The 22,871-nt window shown below is 37.3% G+C and overlaps 1 protein-coding gene across 2 annotated transcripts in view; it reads right to left on the bottom strand.

Annotated features, from left to right (window-relative positions):
• ARID4B (AT-rich interaction domain 4B) overlaps positions 1 to 22,871 on the bottom strand; it is an 88,140-nt gene that overhangs the window by 43,791 nt on the left and 21,478 nt on the right. For both annotated transcript variants that reach the window (XM_038132438.1, XM_038132439.1), the window contains exons 3-7: positions 14,049 to 14,159; positions 9,273 to 9,338; positions 8,585 to 8,675; positions 4,464 to 4,543; positions 2,054 to 2,145 (exon numbers count right to left, since the gene is read on the bottom strand). In XM_038132438.1, the coding sequence (XP_037988366.1) occupies positions 2,054 to 2,145; positions 4,464 to 4,543; positions 8,585 to 8,675; positions 9,273 to 9,338; positions 14,049 to 14,159 (440 nt within the window). The remainder of the gene's footprint in view (positions 1 to 2,053; positions 2,146 to 4,463; positions 4,544 to 8,584; positions 8,676 to 9,272; positions 9,339 to 14,048; positions 14,160 to 22,871) is intronic.

Raw genomic sequence — 22,871 nt, 5'->3', positions numbered from 1 at the left:
ATGCTTTCACTTTAACAACCACACAGAATGGAAAGCTATTTTGAGAGAGGACAAATCTCTGAAGAAGAAACATCAGATACAAAGATGAACAGCAAAGAGAAAGTCTGTTTATCCTTAAACAGTTCTTTAAAGATGTGCAGTGAAGCATTTCTATGACTTTCAACTTCACATTGAAGGAAGTGTTGGAATGTAAGTAGATGGGCCAAGATGCAAATGCATTTTCATTTAAAAGGGTTCTGGCTCATTGTTTTGACTGTTCAAGTACAAAGCTGCACCTGGTTTTAACCATATGAAGAGTCTAAATATACAAACTAGTCTGACTAAAATTACTTGCAACTAAAAAAAAAATAAATAAAACCCTCTCTTGATGCTCCCTATATATCTTTTCTTAATAGTCACTTCAAAGGTTAATGCTCAGAAAATATACAGCATCTTCAATGAGCACAGCCACCATTACTTCGAAAGCTATCTTCCATTTGTCACATAACTGCTTTTGAGTACAAAAACTCAGTTACCATTTGTGTAACAGAAGGCAACTGATATAGAGTTTAAGGAGAATTTCCTTTTCTCTATCTTAAATTAATGTTACTTCCAGTGATGATAATTGTTTTGGTTTAGCATTGTTGTGATTTATTTTTTTCCCTCAACATTCTTTTTTTTTTTTTTTTTTAAGTAATGGTTTCTTTTAAAATAAAGTCCTTCAGGCTGCTTTCTAGAATCTCTTGTAGGAAGAGAAAAAACTCAAAGACTAAAGACAAAGCCAGAACTATTTTGGAGAGACTACTTCCTAACTGAAATTGCACAAATACTGGCATAAGTGTCTTTAAACTCAGTTAACTCAGTATTAACAACAAGATAAACCTAAGTGTGCTGCTTCTGTCATAATAATGTCATGTACAACCTAGTCAGAGACACCAAGGATGCTACAATCACGTTCTCTGTGGCAATGCCAGCTTTTTTCAGCTTTTTCCTTCATTACCTCACAAATTAGTAACTCAACAATTTTGTGAGTATATTTATAGCTCCTTTACATATACAGGGCAACGTTTATTTCAAGCTACTAGAAAGTGCAAAAAACCCAAGCATGAAAACCACTACACCTAAACATTTTAAGCAAACAAGCAAAAGAAAACCCACATAACCCCACCCCTCCCCCAAACACACAAAAACCTCACAACCCACCCACAAACAATGAAGAATAGGCACTGGACTATGTAACACTGGTTTATCAAGACCACATCTACCAAGAATTTTGGCACCTAAGAATTCTTGAACTTTTTTTTTATATCAGTAAGCTTTGTTGCAAATTATACTAGAAGCAGTGGGAAGAAACAGATGCACAGGAAGTTCCACCTGGATGTGAGGAAGAACTTCTTTATTGTGCAGGTGATGGAACATTGGAACAGATTGTCCAGAGAAGTTGTGGAGTCTCCTTCACTGAAGTTATTCAAGAACCATCTGGACACAATCCTGTGCCACGTGCTCTAGGATGACCCTGCCTGTGCAGGGAGCTTGGAGCAGATGCCCCACTGTGGTCCCTTTCAACCTGACCCATTCAGTGATTCAGTAATTCTGTTCAACTATTTCTAAAAGCCCTTCAGAGAGCCTGCATTGAGAAACCAAAGGTCTACAGGATTCTGAGACCTTCCACAAAGACTTCCTATCAGCTGGACAAAGACTGCATCGTAATTACTTTAGCTTGAGTCCAACATATTTACAACACTACAGAGATATTTGTCAATGCAATTCACTGTCACATTTCCATTTGGGATGCCCTCCTTTTAGCCTTCTTTTTATTTTTTTTTTTATAATGAAAAAGCTCTTGCCTATACCTGGTGCTATTTAAAATACTGATTACATGAAGACTTGAAATGCTTGTATGCAACAACAGACATGAACCTGAGTTTCAAACTGAGTGCTAAAAAACATTTTTCATCCAGCCTCCTGTTTTTTTAATAAGAGAACCCTGAACATACAAATAATAAAACTTGACACACACTGAAAGCTTCAGAATTGATTACACACAGCACAGATATCAAAGTATTTAACTTACATATGATTGGATCTCCTTCCTCTGTTTGTTTTCTTTCCTATAACAGGAGTACCAAAGTGTTCAGGATTGGTGAGTGGAAGCTGATCTAATGTCTGTTAAAATGAAAAAATGCATATACATAAGAAAAAGCTGGTGTAAGTTATTCTCCAAACCACCTGCTTCACTGTAGCAATTTTTGTTAACAGAGACTTTCTCATTATGAAAGAAATACAGAAGTACATCATATATGTCACATTCAGATTTTAAAAAAGGAATGTGTTTTGTTTTGCACGTTTTTTTCAACACTTTCTCTGCACCTCTGAATAATTAACTTTTATCAAACACACACAAACAATTCTTCCCAGAAGTCCTGCCTTTGAACCATCAAAATTCAGAGATGTAAGTATTAGGCATTCTGCTCACCTGGCATATTCCATCTCCACCAGATTAATTTTCTGCCTATCCTATAATTAGACTAAATACTGAATCATCTACTAAAAAATGAACAAAGGTTCCTTTTCAAATGAAACAGCAAGATCACTCAACAGCAGCAAACACGACAACTTATTTTAATTTTTTGTTAGTAATTCATACTTTGATATGTGAGAGAGATTCTAAAACAATTTTAAAGAGGCTGCTATACTGATAATTGGGAGGGTACTAATTGATGCTTTATCAGCATCAAAACAAAAAGAGAGGGAGAGAAATAACTTTCCCTCCTCAGGAAGAATCCTTCAACAGAAGGAATTCATGGACATGCAGTATCTTCTCTCCTTAAGCCTGCTGTTACCTGTTTAAATGATAACCATTCCTGATTTGAAGGCTCCTGGTACACAGTAATTTTTTGTACACCACTTATTATTGTTCTTTGAAGGATGGCAGAAAGCCTTCCAAATTAAATATAGTCCTCTGACTTCAACTCCTTTGTCATGTATGAACGTTTCAATGTGTAACACCGACAAGCATCTCAGAAGTATTCTGTCTCTTCTGTCTCAGAGCTAATTGACTGAGGGACAATAAAACAGGCTTTTTAGAATCTAAAAATAAATGTATGACTGCTTCTGAGTGTGGTGGACATCCTAAAAGATTCTACACCACACACTTGGGAAGCAGTATCAGAACAAGACAACTGTGGGGCACTGGCCTAATTAAAAAAGAAATTTGAGATGTAATTTTCCCCACTGTGCAATCACAAGGTAATTATTAGAAATGTACAACATGTTTCATTCAGAGCTGGTGACAGTGAATTGCAAATCAGTGACTTCTGGCAAAACATCAAAAGCTTAGATGATAAAAATAAGAAGTACCAGTCATCTGAATGTTAGGTTTCTTTGAATCTGACAAAACAATCCGAATTACTCTCATTCAGCCAAACAGGGCACAAAGCAGTATATGCAGACCAAAATTTTCAACCCATGAACTCTTAAGGTAATACTCCTGTAACCATATTAAAATACTATTTATGGAACAGAAGAAATCTGATCTTCAGTTGTGCTGATCATTAATAACAAAAAATTAATTGAAGAAATACCACAATCTTTAAAATAATAGCATTTCTATCAGAATCTAGATTTAGGCACCTAATTCGGCTCCCACCTTTACATATGTTTAATCCTGATTTAGGATTCTAGAAGATACCTGAATGTTTACAAGAATGCAGCATGCAAACAACAAACTCAGCTGACTGCAGTAATAGCAGACTTATGTAGAACAAAAAAACCCATCTTCAGCGTCTGTCCAATAAACAAACATGTTTACATAAATCTGCCCATCCGTCCTGATTGTCTTACATAATATGAAGGAATAACCCTCATTCTGAAATACCAATTATTTGGAATGTGCTACAAATGTTTGCATACTTTACTGTGTAAATGACCTCTACGACATGAGCCAGCTTCACAATACTGGTAGCTGTTGTCAAATAAACAAGTAACAGCAACTTATTATTGGCCATTTAAAAGAAAAGCATTTATTTTTCATTAACTATTACAAACTGGGTTTGACCATCAAAAATGCAGCAGAACTTTACTATGCAGAAACATGTATATTATTTTTTTATGTTATAAATTATATTACTTTTCATGTTATAAGTATACTGTGATATTTTTCATCACTAACACAGGTAATTTTTTATACAATGCAAAGTAGTTGTGTGATCGCAGGTTTTTTGTGTGATCTACAATCTACATATTATCAATAATATAAAAAATGAAAAAGACAAAATGCTGTTTTTGTTTCTTAGCTTACACAATTTGGTGAAATCTATTTCTTGGTTTTAAAAAAGAATAAGCCAAACCCTCTGGACCACACTTTGCATAATCCCCAATTTTAGTAGAATGGATACACATAAATACTAAAAACTGAGGTAATAAAAGTATCACTTTTTAATTTTTCTAAATAAAAAGCTGCAATATAAAAACTCTTCAATTACCTCACTCTCAGCAAAATGTCTTTCTCCTTTTAAACACAGGGAAGAGCGTCTCAGAGTCTTCTCATCACCATCATCAAATACTGCCACCAGATAAGAAGTGAGGAAAGAAAACATTTCTTTTTAACTCAGGATATTAATAAGCAATTCATTTACATGTCAGAAAAAATGGGATATATATTCCTGTAGTCAACCCTCAGAACAAACCTATGCCCAGATAATGCTGCAGGCCCAGTAAAGCATTTCACAGACTGACCAAATACAAATACACAAGCTGCTCTCTCACCATATCTACTTTACACTTGCATGCCTTGAGTAATCAGTAGTTGAGCAGACAAATTCATGGTGTCATGAAACTAAATTCAACATCCTACAATTCAAAACCTCTTTTTTCTAACATTAACAATTTTTAAAGAATTTAATTACACAACCCCTGTGAAATTCAAGTGGAAGCTCTGCTTACCATGGAGAAACATAATTGGATATTTATAGAAAAAAGCTGAAGTGTAACATCGTATGGAAGTTCATTGTCTTTCTCTACTGACTTCATGCACCTAAACTACAGAACAACAGTGATACCATCCTAGTAAGATTTCAACAGTCAAAGTGCTGACAATCAGCAAAACCAGCTCTACTGACAGAACTGTGCAGGTCCCAGTTTCTAGGCTTTTTGCTATCTCTGCTATCACTAGGTCAAGTTCACAATACAGTTCATTCAGCCACATCCCTCAGAATCCTGAAATGCACTGCACACATTTGAGGTGGGGTCTTCAGAACCTGATAAACTGGTCACATAAAAAGTAAGCTTTTGGCAAGTCTTCTGCAGGTACTTAACAGATGAAAACCTGGTGACAGATTTTAACTCTTAGGCTTTGCTTGCACTTTTCAGTGAGAAAAGAATTTATCTCCTCCCCTCTTGAGCAGTGATAATTATATTCTTGCTCTCACAAAGCAGTGACCTCAAAGACTTTTGTGGGCACAGAAACAATCCTAAGATAACATTAAAATATTTCATTTAAAACAAGAAGTTTCCGCAACTTCTTAACATGTCTCTTTCACCTTCATTTAAACATCCTCTTCTGTCCATCAAAAGACCAAACTAACAGTCTAAGGAGGATGGCTGACCAGCAAGATTAAAAAGATTAATTTAAATTTCTTGCTTTCTGATGGAGGGTGCTCTACTGTTCAACATTTACTAACTCAAATAAAAATATACAAAAAGCAACAAGGTACATCAAAATTCTTGACTAATATTTACTTGATATTAAAGAACCTTTTTATTTAGTTCTGTGAATTTTTCATCCCTATATAAAATTGAGTACTGTGGATGAAGAAACTTCCCTTGGTAACTACAATTCCCCAGCTTCTCTTATAGACTACAGTAATTGTTGAACACTGTTCAACTGTGATACAGTATCAGTTAAAGATGCACAACCCTCACTTCAACATTTATTGAAAATATCAATGGCAAGAACTGCACACAAACCACTTGGATTTGGAACTGCACCTCAAATGGTCAACGCATAATTAAGCCCCCCTTTGGTTAAGTGAAGTAGAAGTCAGCAGGTTCCTAATCCAGTTTGTGTTAATTAACAAAACAGTCTCCTTACATAATGAGAGATTAAAAAAAAAAAATCTATCCACTTCAAGAGATAAGCTGACTACAGCAGAGGTAAACCTATTCTGAGCTAGGCAGGTAGCCACATAATGTGTCCCATGTGGTAATCTGCTTGTGGCCTCTTCCCTGCCAGAGGGAATCTTAATCTTGTTCCATAACATGAATACTTCCAGAGGAAAAGCCTGACCTCCCTGAAAGTCTTATGTGGCCAGCATGGCACATATGGCTTAATGACTTTGGCATTCTGATCTATTAGAACATCCTGAAAACAATCTACTGAGCAGGCAGCAGGAGTGTAATGTATTTAAAATCACATATTCTGAAACTGTGCAAGGAAAGCAGGGGAGGGCAGAGAAGAAAAGATGCAACTTAATGCAACCAAAATCACTTTGAATTCTGTGAAAAAGCATTGTAATGACAAAAAAGTGCAGAAGGGGGTAAGACTACTTGTGAACATACATGGTTCTGCACTTTCAATAAAGCAAATAATCTTGCCATTTTCTTCCCCTCCTCATAGTAAACACAGACTTTAAGAGACATTTATATGAATGACAAAACAGTATCTAGTTACCACGACTTAAATACCTGGAGTTCTTTGAGGATTTTTCACAGGGGAGACAAAACTAAGCACACGTATGTATGTATGTGTGTCTGTCTATATATATATATATATATATACACATATATATATATATACAGTGCTATACTAATTTTAAAAGTCTATACTAGTTGGGTTTTATAAAAATTTAAATTTAGTTTTTGCTGTTCTTTGGTAGGAAAGCAGTAGCACCAAAAAAAAACATGTAAGCAAACTGGTGTACAATTTCTATTCAGACAACCCCTTATGAATACAAGATCCACAGGGACATTCAAAGCAACTTTGCCCATTCTTCAGTGTTAAAAGAGGTCTCAAGCAGCCATCAAAGGGTTATTTCTCTCCAGATACTGCTGCAATAGCATATCTGGTCTTAAGTAACTTTTGGAAAGGTACTACTTCAGATGGATTTATGCCTTCACAAAGTTTTTCACCAAATCATAGGAATTTTATTCACAAAATCATTAACAGTGCAAATAATCAGATGCTTCTCAGCACCTGCTAGGACAACATTAGGTAACTGACAGTTAAGATGAGTGCCAATTCTAGAACCTGGTAAATGGCAACTATATCTTACAGTAGGACTTTCACTCAGATCTGCCAAGTCATCACTGTCAGTAAAGGTAATTCTCGCCTCATTCCACTCACCCTCCTGACAAAGATTATTCTAATCATCCACAGCTAGAGTCAGTTCTCCATCAAAGTGCACTACACTGCCAGCAGCTGTGCCGCTTTTACCAGTTCTGTAAGGTCAACATGCTTTTGTCTGCTTTTATCTACAAAACACAAGAGCTGAGACTGAAACCCATACTTCTTCCTATTTCCCCAAGTTCAGGATTTTTGACAGATATCTCCTTTGACTGCAACTCCGCGACATCTACCTTCGAAATTTAATATGCATGGCTTCCTATCTTATTCTTCTTGCTGAACTGCTAACCTCACACTTTCTCAGAAACATAAACAGAGACATACAACACAGTTCTAATACCAGTTCTAATACCATTTGCTTCTTAAAAGCTCTCATATCTGATCCACTTCTGTATTAATTACCAAAACACTAGCAATATTGTTAATTCTTGTCTTTTTACGTTATGTTTCACCTCATCCTAACCCAGTCTCACCTATACTAATAGATTCTACTTCTCCAACAGAAAAACAGACATATTTTCTTCAACACTTATCGGTAAGGTCTTATCTAAATTTAGATCTCAATTCCCTTCTGAAAGGACTATGACTAGGGAAAATAAAGTCTTTCTCTAGTTGTTCAACATCCCCTCATTAACAATAACCCATACCTCAAAAGAACTTGCTGAAGTCTTGCTAAAGTGCTTTCAAGTTCTAGTCTTCAACTTCCCATATCTACCCAGGAGAGGGCTATGCAGTTTTTCAAAAATCAGTACATTTCCTGTATGTGAATTTAAAAAAACCTGCACCCTCTACTGGCTATAGAGCATGTGGCATATTATCAAACATCTGAACTACCACATTATAATAGGCTACGTGTATTTTAACAGCAGCTGTTGTTAGGGCTAAGTCAGGGAGTGGGGAGAATTAGGTATTGCAGCTTGTGTTTTAAAAGCATCTCTTCACTCTTTTTTTTTTTTTTTAAGGACCTGTGACAGCATACTTTGCTTCAGAATATTTAACAAGTGTATTTAATATCTAAGGAGCAGTCACCAGTTATAGAGCAGTTCACTACATCCTTATTTGGTCTCCCAATTTCAGATCATAAAGGGCACAGTTTCTCACAAAAACCCAAAATAAGAAGTTTATCTTTAAAGGTTTTTCATAGAAACTCTGAATACCTAAAAATCTCAAAAAAATCCCTCTCACCATTCTTAGGACATGTCCAGGTCACAGGCTTATTTTTAAGTCAGAAGTTTTATTCAAATATAAAAATCTTTCTCTTACCTACAGTATACCAACTTGCATCTGTTAATTTGTTGATAACTGCTTCCTGGTATGTTCCATCTGGATTCTTCACTTCCACAACAGTTCCTACCTAAAATAGAGAACTCACTTAGCACTGCAGAGTTTCTAACACAGGCAATGAAATCAACACTTTTGTGTTAGCAAACAGAGATAATTTCTAGCCTATTCTATGTCAAATATAAAATGTTTTTCCAGTTTCACTTGAATATACTTGTACCCCCCAAACTTCTTTTTTCATTCCTTTAAAATAAGCCAAGTAACTGAGCTGATTATTTCCTGCCAGCAGGTGGGGAACAAGAACCAATCTGAGTGATGTCATTCTCTTGTATAAGAGCTTTCCCATCAAATCCTCCTGCCGAGTTCTCCAAAGGAATGGTGACTAAAAATCAGTGCCAGCCATAGCTCTTAGCTTTAAGGCAAAAAGAACAAAGGGGCTTTCACTAGCCTGTGCTGCATCCCCTTTAACTACAAAGAAAAAAATCTAACATAAAGAGTATACTACCTCTAACTTTGTAGCATTACCTTTTATGCTTTGTGATCCTATCTAGCCTGTGCAATAAGTTAAACCTTGTACTCTCGCCCCATACTGTATATGCACATTTATGTCAAATACTGAAAAGAAAAATGTTTTTCAAAGCATTAACAAGATATAAACCAAATTTATTACCTTTAAGGGACCCTTAATGTGGTCATCTTGCACTTCCACTGTTGAAGAATCATGCCTAAAGGTTACCTAAAAAATATAATTCAACTGACAATCACTTGATACAATCGAGCAGCATAAGCACATGCAAACGTCAATAGCCCTTCTCTTACTCTCATTTTACAGTTAATCACCATAATCATCCCACTTGCTGAAAGCTGTCTTATTCATGTATTGTAGAAATATGAGGGGCTAATGCCTTAGTTATCAAAACTCCTAAAATATTTTTATCTTTCACAATAGACTCATTATCTTTAAAGGAAATAACAGACAAGAGTATAACAAAATTGTCTAATGGCTCAAAATTATCTCAGCAGTTCTCTTAAGTTATTTGAATGTCTCTAGTACCACGGCAAGAAAGGATAAAGTTTCAAGAATTCTGAGTACAACTTTAAAGAAACACTTATATTTCAATGCTTAGAAATCAAACAGTTTTAGCACCTTTATCTTTTGCTGATGAAAGTGCATTTTTCACCTCATGGTTGAAAGACTCACTAAAGTACAGGACACTGCTGTCAACTAAACAACATGAACAACTCAAACAGCCTTTCAGTTAATATCAGTCTAGCCTACACACAGAGTTAATTGGAAGAAAATGTAAAACCAGCCAACTTTTCAGTCCTTCAAAACCAGAGTTAGTAAATCCTGTAAATATATTATTTTCCCCCGTAATTCCCATAAAGATACAGGCTGCTGTCTTTAATCCTACACACTCTGTCCTCATAAGAAAAATGGTCTGAAAATTCAAATGTATGATTAAGTTATCTGTACCAGGTGCTACAGACATTCACCTTTTGTTTCATTCACAATTAACTTGGTTACACTGAAAGTCATAAGATTAATTACATCTGAAGTTTTATTTCCACTCCAGTTTTAAAATTATAGGAAACTGAGACAATTCTGGAATTACATTTTATGAACCCTATGTACCTTTATTAACACACAAATGATGCTCTGATGTTCACCAGAACAGACTCTCTTGGTGCATTGATGTTGAAGTATATGATGTTTTACTGAGTAAGTACTTGAAAGTAAGAATGTAACATGAGATCCAGCAGTGTAACACTAGCTCTCAACTACAGCAATCCTATATCAAAAGTCTGGACGTGTTTCACAAGTGTACCCACAACCATGTTTACACTGTTGTTGACAGTTTCACTGTAGCACACAGGAACAGCAAAATTTCTTTCAGAACCACACTGTTCTCTAACATCAACTCACCTACAAAGCCTTCTCAGAGAGGAGATTTTAAGGAGTTTTGCCAAGAACAGCACCTACAACCAGGACTAAGGACAATCTATCTTGACTGATTAGAAAACAAATGTACTAAGATGCTACACTGCCCCTTCCAGGTGCTACTTCAATGAAATAGTCATCTATCCTTGCAGTCAGAACTACAGCAACACGTACTCACAGTTGTGAGAGAATGTTCTTTTAAGACCTGCACATCTCACTTGCAGATGGCAAATACTTTGTTCACCGCACAGACAAAAACATATCTTGTAACCAAAAGGCAGACAAAGGATTCAGGCTAGGAATTAACTGAGCAAGGACTACTCTTCTGAACTTCATCCTGACAGATACAGGTATTCAATTCTCTCTTTGCAGGAATTTATCTAGAAAGCCAAAACACAGTTAAGATGCAAAATAATCTGAAAGGGTCACCAGTGGCTCGTACAAAATACCCAGTACATCAGTACTGATTTAGAGACATCTGGTTTTATTTACTTTCTGTAATTATCTTAAATGCATTTTGCAGCAAAAAAGGAACTCTATCCAGAACAGGAGTCAGCTACAATGTGCTCTACGGAAGGTAAACAAAGCAAATTGCTATTGTGTATTCCAGAATGGTTTGTCAATTTAAAGATGTCTTGGGGCTTTGACTCTCTGGGGGGAGAGTTTTGATAACAACAGTTTTTGCTTCTTGAGATATTCATATGTGCTCAAAAAATACTGGTTATTAACATAAATATTCAAACTCCAAACTCAGCGTGACACTGCTGGCCTTTCATGAAGAAGAGAAAAGAGATGTCAGTATTTATTAATTGTGGGTTTTAATTCTCACAGTATTTAGCAGTGTGGAACCTTTCTGTCTCAGGCAAAATATTAAGACATTCAGCACATCATCAACTTGGTTAGACTCAGCTGGAATTTCTTTTTTCTTCACCATGCTGAAAAGACAGACCTACTAAGTCCTAGTACAGCAGAAGCTTTACTTATTTCTATTTAATAAAGACCTACACAGAAAACAGTTTCATCTGAAACTTCTGTGCAGAGTGCCCAAATGCAAGTGGTGGTGGATGATTTTGCTAATTGTTTTAGAAGATGCTGCCAAAATAAACTGGCTTAAATACCTCTCTAAATAATGCTATAATAGATCTGATAAAGGAGTCACTCCTGTAACACCCAAAGTCTTGCCCTTGAGGCAAATTTGTACTGCCTTCAACGCTTTTGGAAAGTCCAGGCAAATCTGAATTCTGCTTTCCATGAGCAAGTGTGTAATGCTGTTACATGTTACTGTAGAATTCTGTACCATGTACAGAATTTGGCAAAGACTACTAAACTGCCAAATGCAGCACCTATTGATACTGATATTATAAGTACATAGCACCTGCATTAAACTGAATGAAGTTTTTAAATTATGCTGTAATGGGAAAGTTAACATGCAGCTACCTCCTTAAAATACTCTAGGAAGCAGAATTCAACAGAAGAAAAAAGCACATAAAAGGAGACACAATTAAACAAATTTTACTTGTCTGAAGATTACAATACTCCATATCGAAAGAATTTTGTTGCCATTCTACTTTCTCAGCAGAACATCTAGTTATAAACTTAAATGACTGCTTCACACTAAAATTGACAGTATGAAGTTAACTGACTTTCCTTCTGCTCTAGCAGTTCTAGTAGGTTAAGGCATAAAATATAAACTGAGGTTAAAAGAAACCCATTCAGCAAGTAAAAAAAATAATGCAGCAGATAAACTACCAAAATTCCAGACAAAGCACACCTGCTAATGAGAATCTTTGTTAGAGCTAATATTGGGGAAAGTATGCACTTGCCAGGAAGAAATAAACAGATTTTCAGAGAAAATCAGAGGGCCACTGCTAAGTTTAAGAAATACACATTCTTGGTGGGAAAAAACCAATGTAAATAGATATTGTTACAGCACTTACACGCAAAAATCTCAACCACATTAACTCTAGAAAGCAACAACAGTACTGGGGCCAAACTGCTCTAAGCAATACAGTAACAGTGAGCACACACACACAAAACTGAATCCAGAGGGATTTGTACAAAATCTCCACAAACAATTTACAGAAAAATTCAATTTCATGTCAAGATCTTTCTGCAAATCTTGCAGTGACCAAACTTCAAGTGATAAACCTATAAGAAAATACTTAGCACTGAATAATAAATAGCAAGTGGCCATCTAAGGAGGTGGACTGAAAGTCCCCCGAAGAACTGAAATGAGTTAACATTTCACTGATCTAGGCATAACAAAATTCCTGTACTCAAATACTGATGCTTAACAGCTCAAATAGCAATACTTAATCACTTAAACCCAATGGTACTGTAAAGCACAGACCAGCTGATGCTATGAAGAGTTTTCACTTATGAAATGAAAAGACCACTGATTTGCTCTTCTGGCAGATTTAAGACTAAAATCTTCTTGTTGTATTTAACATTACTATCAAATAAGTGACAATAGACCTTCCCACCAGGGTTTATGGAGAGTGCTTGGTCACTCCTTCAGACACAATATAGGCAAAAATCAGTCACAGCATGAGGGCAGAGTCAAATAATGCACACTAGTTTGTAATGCACAATAGTCTTCAATAACAGGTTATCACCACTCACATTTCACACATTTTTCACTTAAATTTACACCAGATATAAGAAAAATATTCTGCCACTGTAACTCTTGCAGAGCAAGAATCTAACTTGTATTTTCTAGGTGGTTTTGAGCCTTGTTCTGCAATGTTTCTATATGAGGTTAAGAGGCAAAGCAGAAAAACAGTACCTCCTCCCAAATCAGTTTTTAGGGCAACATTATCCCAACAGAAATATACAGCCATTTTGCAGGGTATTGCTCTCTTTATTTCTAGAAATGATACTTTAGATTTTCAAGGAGTGTTAAAATGTATATCTTGCAATCCCTTCGCAGAAGTTTTAATTGTCCTGCACATGGCTTATATTGATTCAGTCATTAACTACTTATAATAAAGCTTAGGTAAGATCCCTGTCTTGCTATTTCGTAAGACTCAAATGCCAAGTGGCTTTTGGAAGGCAAAAAGGTTTCAGCCTATTCCTGAAGCATTACCTAGTTGCCACAGCTAAATGGCAGCGACCTGTACTCCTCAGGTAAAGGATATCCTATTAAAACCTACTTTGAGTAGTCATAGCTATTTTCTGACAATCTTGTCCCATATATAAGCCTACATTTGTCACATTTTAATCAATTAATTTAAGGTCAGCCTACAGCACTGAAGGTCAAAAACACACAGATGACAAAGTGGTGACAAAATCAGAACATATTTGTTTGTGTGGGAGTGGGGGAAACCCTCCCATCCCAACAATAATAAGCTTACTGTTATTTCAAAGACTGTAATACCAGCCTCCAAGGACAGGATAGTCTCTTAGCTGTCCTGAGACTAAAAAGAAGTTTCACATTGCACCATTATGAACATTAATCACTTTTGTACCCCTCCTCAAAAAAGTGCTTGCAGGAAAACCGCATACCTTGACTTTGACAAGCCTTTTTGCTGTCTTGATCTTGGCTTCACAGAAGGCTCCTCTGTACTTTGCACTCACATCAGTGCCCACTGTGAGATAGGGAGGCTCATCAATTGCCTGGAACAGAAAAGAAAACAACTGCTTTTTAATTACTGACCACTAGCAATACAGCTACCACAGTCTCACCAATTTCTGTGGACTAAGTATTACAAAACAGCCCAATGAAACTTAAATTGACAGCAGTAGAAACACAGCACACAACACTAAGCTAATACAATGAATATCAGTACAATCTCATAATATACAGATAGAGGCTCCTGATATAAGGATATATAGGCACCTGATATAATAAACTGATACCACAGTTATCTACAACAAGCACCACACAGGCTTCCAGCCTCTGCACTATCTGAAGACTTAGGAGGTGATCAATTCTACTACAATGGTGAAGACCAACCAAGTGTTCTACTGTCTCTTTAAATTGCCTCAAGACCTGATTAAGTTGCATGAAGACACCAATGTTTATTTCCCTCAAATAATTAAGGTTCATTTTTCATTAGTAAACAGAACAACTCTGAGGAGATTTTGCTTTTACACTTTTGAATAAAGTAAATTATAAAGGTGATGCTCATCAGGAGAGCCCACGGGCAAGGTACAGTACAAGACTGACAGAGACTAAACACACAATGATGGTGAAGGGTCCAGACAGAGGACAAGGTTTTGTGACATGATATACAGAACAGATGACACCCAAACAGGGAAATAAAAAACAGAAGAGGTGGGAAACAAAGAAAAATAGGTCAAATCAGTATACAGAGTGAGATCATGAAGGCACAGTTCCTTCAAAGGAAGTCCATCTTCTCTCACAGAACCTCTCCTAACATAATCTGGGTGAGGAGATTCCAGATAACTGAACCACTTATGAAGTATCACTTCATAGACTCTGGGTCAGAAGAGGGAAGGCAGAGGGCAACACGCAAGAGGAGTGAAGATTGTTTTCAAGAGCTGCAAGCCTCCATGGAGACCCAGACAAGACCTAAGAGATTTAAGCCCTTATCGAAGCCAAATTGTGTTTCTGTGCCCCTACAGATTCAAACACAGCTTACAAGGGGCTTCTCTGGCACATCCAGATTCTCTGTGGGAAAAATATAGAGATAAATCTTCACAGGCATCAGAGACTGATACTATTTGAGACTGAGGTGCTTGCACTCAGCATCAGATAATTCCTACTAGCTGCTCCCAGTTCCAATACATCAGAAGGCATGGAAGTGTGTACTTGAATGCTTCAATGCACCATTTTTCAGACATTTCAGTTCTACAAAACTTGAAATTGAGAAACATTAGACGCTACAGGGTTAACTCCTTATTAATGATGCTTTTTACAGCGACTCTGTTCCAGCCTCTCTCTCTCTCTCTCTCTGGCAGGCAATAGAATATATTCTGAGTAGTATAAAATCGTTATCAGTCTGCACTTTCTAAGATCATCAGAAGCATGAATGCACTAATGAACCCCTTGCTCTCTCTCCCTGCATGTGTGGTACGTGACTGCATGCAGAGTAGTAGGATATACTATGCTGGTGGTAGTATATCCATTAACACCTATCCTTTCCTAATCCAGGCTTAATACCAATAAAACTCCGCTGAGATTACCAAGGAATTTGTTAAGCGCGTTGGGATTCTGAAATTCATTCCCTCCTTGCTTGCCCAACAGTACTTGCCTTTGAGGCAAGCTGCCACGCTTTTCTCATGCCGCACTTGGATGGATGCTGAAAGAGGGACTCGGGTGGTTATAAATTTGATTTTGGTCAGCACTTGCACTGAAGTGAACCAAGAAGAGGCTGTTTCCTACAATATGAATCTGAGCAGAAGAAAGCAGAAATGTATTCTCCTGCAATGAGTAAAGCTCTACAAGGGGAGCATCCCTCCTGCTTCACTGCACTCCGTAGTGAAGAAACTCATTCACCACTTCAGGGGTGATAGCGTTTCATGCCAGTTCATCTTCCGAAGTTAAAAGGAATTGTAAAGTACTGAGATTACTTTAACAAGAGTGACAGACCCCAGACGGGTCCACACAGATGCACACAGCTATGATTCTACTATAAACAAAACTTAAAGAGCTGGTTTGTCAGTGTCAGTCTATACTTCTCAATACAGACAAAAGAATTACCAGAAAACCAATCCACAATGTCAAGGTGAACTTACAGAAAATTATAGAACACTTTTTCTTCACTGCTATTGACACTAAAACAAAAAATAAATTTTGAGTACCAAGATAATCTGAAGCTCTGGTATTTGTTTGAAAATTTATGGCAGAGAACAGGCAAGTCAACAACCAAACTTTAAGCAGGACTTTAAATTCTTATAAAGATTGTAATTATCAGTATTGTGATTACTTTATCACTACTCTAACTTATTCTTAACAACTTCTTCCAGAAAGTTCATTCATTCAAAAAAAAACTCTAAGAACTTCTGTTACTAACACACAAGTAAATTTCAATCTCTCAGCCTAAATCCTTTGAAATTACTCTTATTTCTTTCACTGAAATTAGTTAATATTTACTACTCTAAAGAACTTTAAAGAATAGCAACATATGAACTATTGGATTACCAATATAGGTATGTTTACTAGAAATACAGTACTGGGAGTGGCTTTTGAGAGAAAAATTATGAAATTAATTTCTTTAACTGCCACCATTAAGCATTACATACTCTAAAACAGTATCTGAAATCTTCAATGGATACATACTGGATTTTTCCTGCAATCTCATTATTCCATTGAAAGACAAATTACACGCGCTTTCCCCCCACCCAAATCACTTAACTGAAATTTCCAAGATACTTCCCTCATTGTGACAGAGTAACAGCTGAAAGTGGCAAGTTAAAATAATTAGCAAAATGTGAAGCATCATAATGAATGCAAACTAAAAAATATAAGTAATTATCAGAGTCTGGCTTTAATTTAAGATAATTGATTTTGTCATTCTCACAAACTCTGAGTCACCTGTTCTCAAGTAGGTTTTATTCAATTCCACCAACATCAAAGAGATTAAAAATTAGTATACAGCTATTTTTACCTTTCTGTTATCCCTTCCCTGCTTTGTGTTTACGTCATTTATTAGATGCCCTCATGCTCAGACTGAATGCATTTTTTGCCTATTTAATTTTGATGTGTTTTATCAGGATTCATTTTTTATTCTTTTTTAGGCTTGTCAGAGCAGGTTTCCAGAAAATAAAAAACCAAACAGCATGCTAAAATGCAGCTAGAATTTGACAGTTCACTAATCTTGGAAAAGGTATTGCAAGCATACTGAAAATATCTTGAAAATAATAATTGCAGTGATATTTAAAGGGAAGGGGGTCTGCCCTATAATACAAAAAGTTCTGGGCTTCCTAAAATTCTTGAAGGCTTCTTAAAACATAACTATACTAGTCTCATTCGTTGCTGTCTCAGCCTTTATTTTATTTTAAAAGATAATGTGAATTGGCATTTACATTTTATATGTGAACATAATCACCTACCCTTCATAATTTAAAGATAAGAATCATCGTTTCAGGAGCATATCAGTAAACTTCCATCAGCAATCAGTAAACTTCTTACAATCAGTTTACAATCAGTAAACTTCTGTCAACAGCAAAACTGAAGCTATGCCCAGCGCACGCCATCATTCACGTATAATGAGATCACGAACTTCTTTCATTCCGAGCAGCTTCAATGCACACCCCAGGATATCCTGTCAATGTTTCTATGTCTCTATATGGACTCTTTCGAAAACCTCAGAGTTCACTCTGGAAGGAGAAAAGTGAAGCTGATGGCGGTATCTCGGCTTGTTCGTTCCCTTGTTTAACTAGTGCCAGAAGACTGGCAGTGAGGGTCTTCACGGAGACCACTGACGGACGGTTCCCAGCGGAATCGGTATTTTGTCCGCACGAATGACCGAGGCCGGGCTGCCGAAGGGGAGCCGGCCATCCGTCCGCACACGGACACCGGCAAGGGCTGCACCCCGCGGCCGCAGCAGGCGGGGGCTACGGAGAGGCTGTTTTGGGAAGAGATCGGGATGAGCCCTGCACCAGCCTCCGCTGCAGGGAGCGCTGAGCGCTACCAGGGCGGTCCGAGGAGCTGAGGACAGCTGGGGACAGCCGGGCCGATGCTCCAGCTTCGGCAAGGCCGCCGGAGGAAGACGGGCCCGGGTGACTCGCTCCGCTCATTGAGGCGCGCAGACGGGCACCAGCGATTCTCCGGGGAGCTGCCGCTTTAAGGGGAGGGGCCGGAGCCGGGAAGCTGCCAGAAGTTTCTGGCTGCCCGAGCCAGCGCCGAGCGCAGCCGCCCGCCCTCGCCCTCTCCCCGAAGGCGCCCACGGCTCCCGCAGATTAAGCGCGGATTGCCGTAAACTAAATTTGTCCCCTTAAGGCGATTGCCGGGTAAATCTGCACGCAGAGCTTCCCGGGAGCCTGCCGCTGCTGCAGTCGGGCACGGTGCGCCAGTAGCGCCAGCTCCCGGGATCCGGCCGGGAAAACGGGCGAGAGCTGCCCGCCGCCCTGCAGTGCAGCTCGTCCGGAGCGCCGCCGGAACGCGCCTGGCGTTGAGTACCCTAAATCATCGGCCAAATTACTATGGAAAAAAAAAAGTTCCGGCGCTGTCTTGGGTGAGCAAGAAGGGATAAAAAGAAAAGCATTTCCTGCAGTGTTGCACTTTCCATCAGGAAATCCAAACTAATGGACAACCGCCATGCTACTACTAGCACTTAATTTTGTTTTATTAATGGGAGCAGGATGAATAGTTTCTCTGCTATCTCAATTCACAACTGCTGTGCGCGCAGAGGAGTTGCAGCACAGGCTGCCGCAGCTGAAAAGCTGGTTTACCACTTAAATAAGAAGCAGTCTCTAGGTGACCAGTCAGCAATTTCCACCAATTCAGTGGCGGAATTTTCTTTGGCAGGAAAAGCAGGCTGCTGGAAGGGTTCTGCTCCAGCCTTCGAGCTGATTATACCTGGAAGGATTGATAAATGGCTAGATGCCCACATCATAAAACAACCTGCACATCTTCTGAATTTGGATATTCACATCGATGTTAATAGTTCTGGTCTTCCATGTATGAGGGAGAAAACACACACAGACCTCTCCCAGGTACTGTGGAATACACATTTTAACACTGCAATCTAAAATGGTAGCATCACACTTTAACATATATTTTAAAGCTGTAAAGAAGTTGGTTTCCCAGCATTTTTTTTTACACACATATATTTTTCCATCTACGTGGGATGAAATCATCCTCACATCTCTTCTTTCAACTGTGCTGCATTACTATATTCAAATTCCTTTGTAAAGTCTGTCATGCCAGACACCAGCTGATAAAATTGCTTTACATTGTGCTTTGCCCATAAGAACATCTACTACAGTGTGCATGAATGTATTATTTCTATCTCCTAATCTGTATTCTTCTGCACTGTGCACAGGATGTTCCAAGTAAACCACATGAAAACAAGATTAAGTATTCAATCTAGAAACATAGCAGACGTGGTTACTAGGAAAGCCTGCAAGACTGCTTTTGGAGTAATATACAAAGAGAAAACCTCCCTCAGTGCTTCATGTATATGAAGTCTGAAAAGCCAAGATTTTAGTTTGCATTAAACATTCAGAATTTAGCACTTATCTATTCTACAAGACTCTTGAGTAAAGAAACTACATTTTCAACAAGCAAAACCCACCCCAACTATCCCACAATTAGTGAAAAGAAAGGGCTGCTTTTGAAAATTTAAGATCTGTTTAATTTCACTAACCAAGGTTCAGGGAAAGCTTGTTAAAGACTCAAGACCCTCTCCTCCTGATCTTGCCTGGCATCCAAATTATTACTGAGTTTCAAAAAGAAACATCATAAGGCTCAAAATCTTATTTCTTTTCTCACCCACAGTAAGCATGAGGAGCAGTGGCAAAACTTTTTTCCTACTGCCTATGGTATTTTGAAGTTATTTTTCCAAGGCAAGTATTTTCTCATTGTTTGTCTGTAGGCCATAATTTAAGATGGAAACACAGTTTGCAAGTGGAATTGTTACACACATACTTGACTATTCCATCCACAGTCATCCCAGTCCCATAATTTAGTAGGAAAACCCACCAATAATACCCCACTACTTCAATCCAAAACCAAGCCAAATCTTCAAGTCTTCTAATGAAGAGTAAAAATTTCACATAGCTGGAACCTTAAATTCCCTTTCCATCCTCCAGAATTAGCAGCCACTTCAAAGCCATTCAACAGACTTAAAGAAGCTTTTGGGGCAATGAAGGCTTGAAAAGACTCAGTTTTAAAAAAAACTTTTTTTTTTTTTTTTAACAAGAGTAAATTCAACATCTCCTAGACAAGTTCTGAAAAAACATTTTCATGAACACAGGTGAAAAAAACACAAACATGAGAAATTTCCTCCCCCAATACTAATGCATTTAACTTACAGATTAGTACCTTAAATACTTTCAAACTGCAGTAAGTTCTACCCAACAGCAGAGATCCACCTACACACTGCAGAATCAATCTTTTAATAAGCAAAATCACAGTGTAATTAGGAGTGCAAGATTTTGCTTACAGTTCAATCTGCTGTAGTTCAGAGGATGTTCAACTTTATAGTAATAGCAGACATCTTCAGGAAAAGCTATTATTATAATACTTCTAATATATTCAATTTTGCAGATAATATCTTTATAGTTGATTTCGAATACATTTCTCATGTATTTTCAGAGCAGCAAAGCTAAGAAACTTCTAAAACCTTTCTACAAACTGCATCACCAGGGCACACAATTCCTCAAAGGCAAATGAAGTATTCAAAACAAAGACTGAAGCCCAGAAAATAAAAAATTCCTTTAAAAAAAGGAATCAAATCAATTGGCCCATCATCCACCTTCCAGAAATGAGAACACCACAACAGGAAGCAGGAGGAATTTTTCAGAAACTTGCAGACTACAAAACAGAATAAAAGGCAGTGATGTTTTCCACATGAAAAGGCTACTACATGAAAGCCCAGGAGTAAGAGTGTGCTTTCAGCATATTTTCTCCTGGCTGAAAAATCAGATTTTTACTTACTTTTTGGTTTTGTTACTGTTGTGCATTTCACAGAAAGGCAGAACTACTTATGAAGGAAAATGTTCAATTTTATCAATATTTGCCCACAAATCAAAATTATGGTAGGAAACATCCTGACCAAACCAAACATTTACAAGTTAAAAGAGGGGGGAGGGGAGTTCTTGTAATGAAACCTATTTCCAGTTTCAATTTAAAATCTACAGGAAGTTTCAAGTAACACCTCACCAATCTTGTAAGCAAACATTATACAGCACGTTACTGTGGCAAAATATCATTGTTGTCTGTCCCCTCGACCAAACTAGAAATTACCAGAGCTTAGTGCACTAATGTCTGGAAGTACTAAACCAACTTCTGACAGCTTTAGCCTTCCCTACAGGTGCAAAGCGGGTATTTTCTTTTATTTCAAATTATTCAGTTTGATCAGTCCAGTGCCAAGCTTATTTCAAGTTCTTAAAGACTTGAAAGGGTTCAAAAGCTGATTTTCCTCTCCAAATAAAAGTGAGCTGTGGAAAGGATTTACAGGTTCTAAGATCATGAAGGACTAAGAGACCCAAAACAAGAAATTCAAATCAGTAATCACAAGTAACACTTCTTTTATTTATTATATCTGTATTAAATGTAGAATGGATTTTCATTATTTCTACTTACCCATGTAAAGTGGAATTTTTATGGAACTAATTCCTTTTTTTAAACTGTAAGTTGATAAAATATTTTTATAATTTTATTCAGCTCTACTAAGAAAACGAGAAGTAACAATTTAAAGATTTTAAAAGTCAGTCTATCCTAATCATTGCCAAAGAGCAGCTCAATTCTCCATCCCGAAATTTACTGAGTAGTGTAATTTCCAAACATCTAAACTGTAATTTCCTCGTTTCCTATTCAAAATGGCAAATCCAGAAAGGTGACTATGCTTTAAAAAATTACAGCATTTCATTTGAGTTTTTTTCCCCCTCCCATAATGAATAAACCCCAGTGGATTCTGATTCGGTTCCTAACTTGGTCACAGGCTTGATGCGCCATGATGTGGCCCAGCAGGCTTGTGCCAACTTTCAAGTCTGCAGAATGGGGGTAAAGCACACCTTACTCAAAGACAAGTAAGTATTTGATGTTTCTCTAGAGTACTTTCAGACCCAAGAATGGAAATCTGTATTCTTTCTATCAGTATAGCATATCACTTTATTAAATTATTTATTTAATAAAACACTCTAGAATTGCTGATCAAGCTCTCTAAAAATAATGCCAATTCTTTACAATTCCTTCTGTAGGTCTCTTGTTCTGTATTGCTGAAAGACTACATGAAGAAAAGATATTTTGAATGCCTACTCCTGCTGTTTGTCCCCCTAAATATAAAATCTTTCTTGAAGTCAATTATTGCCATAGCTACCAGACTGAATTTTTTTTCCTGTAAGGTTTAGCTAAATATTAAACTATTGAACATTATAGCTTAGTAGTGTAAAATGGTACAACTTCATTAATTTTGGCCAGACTCTTTTGTACATTTCAAGCTTGAACAGTTTCTACATACATGCAGATAAAAAAGTAATAATTAATTTTAAATAAGGAGCTTCTCAATGAAGACTTTCAATCACAAATATTTTAAAGACTTCTTTCATATTTCCTGTGTTTTGCGCAAGAACCAAAATTCATTCTAGTATGGAGAACTGTAAGTCAAAAAAAGGAAGCAATCAGTAAAGTGTTTGTTGTTAGGGGGTAAAATAATTCAGGAAAAATATGTTCTCTATACCTCTTTAGCACTTCAA

This window comes from Motacilla alba, chromosome 3 (genome assembly GCF_015832195.1).
Source record: "Motacilla alba alba isolate MOTALB_02 chromosome 3, Motacilla_alba_V1.0_pri, whole genome shotgun sequence".
Lineage (NCBI taxonomy): Eukaryota > Metazoa > Chordata > Aves > Passeriformes > Motacillidae > Motacilla > Motacilla alba.
The sequence above is the reverse complement of the archived record's forward strand: the minus strand, read 5'-3'. Positions and strand labels throughout refer to the sequence as shown.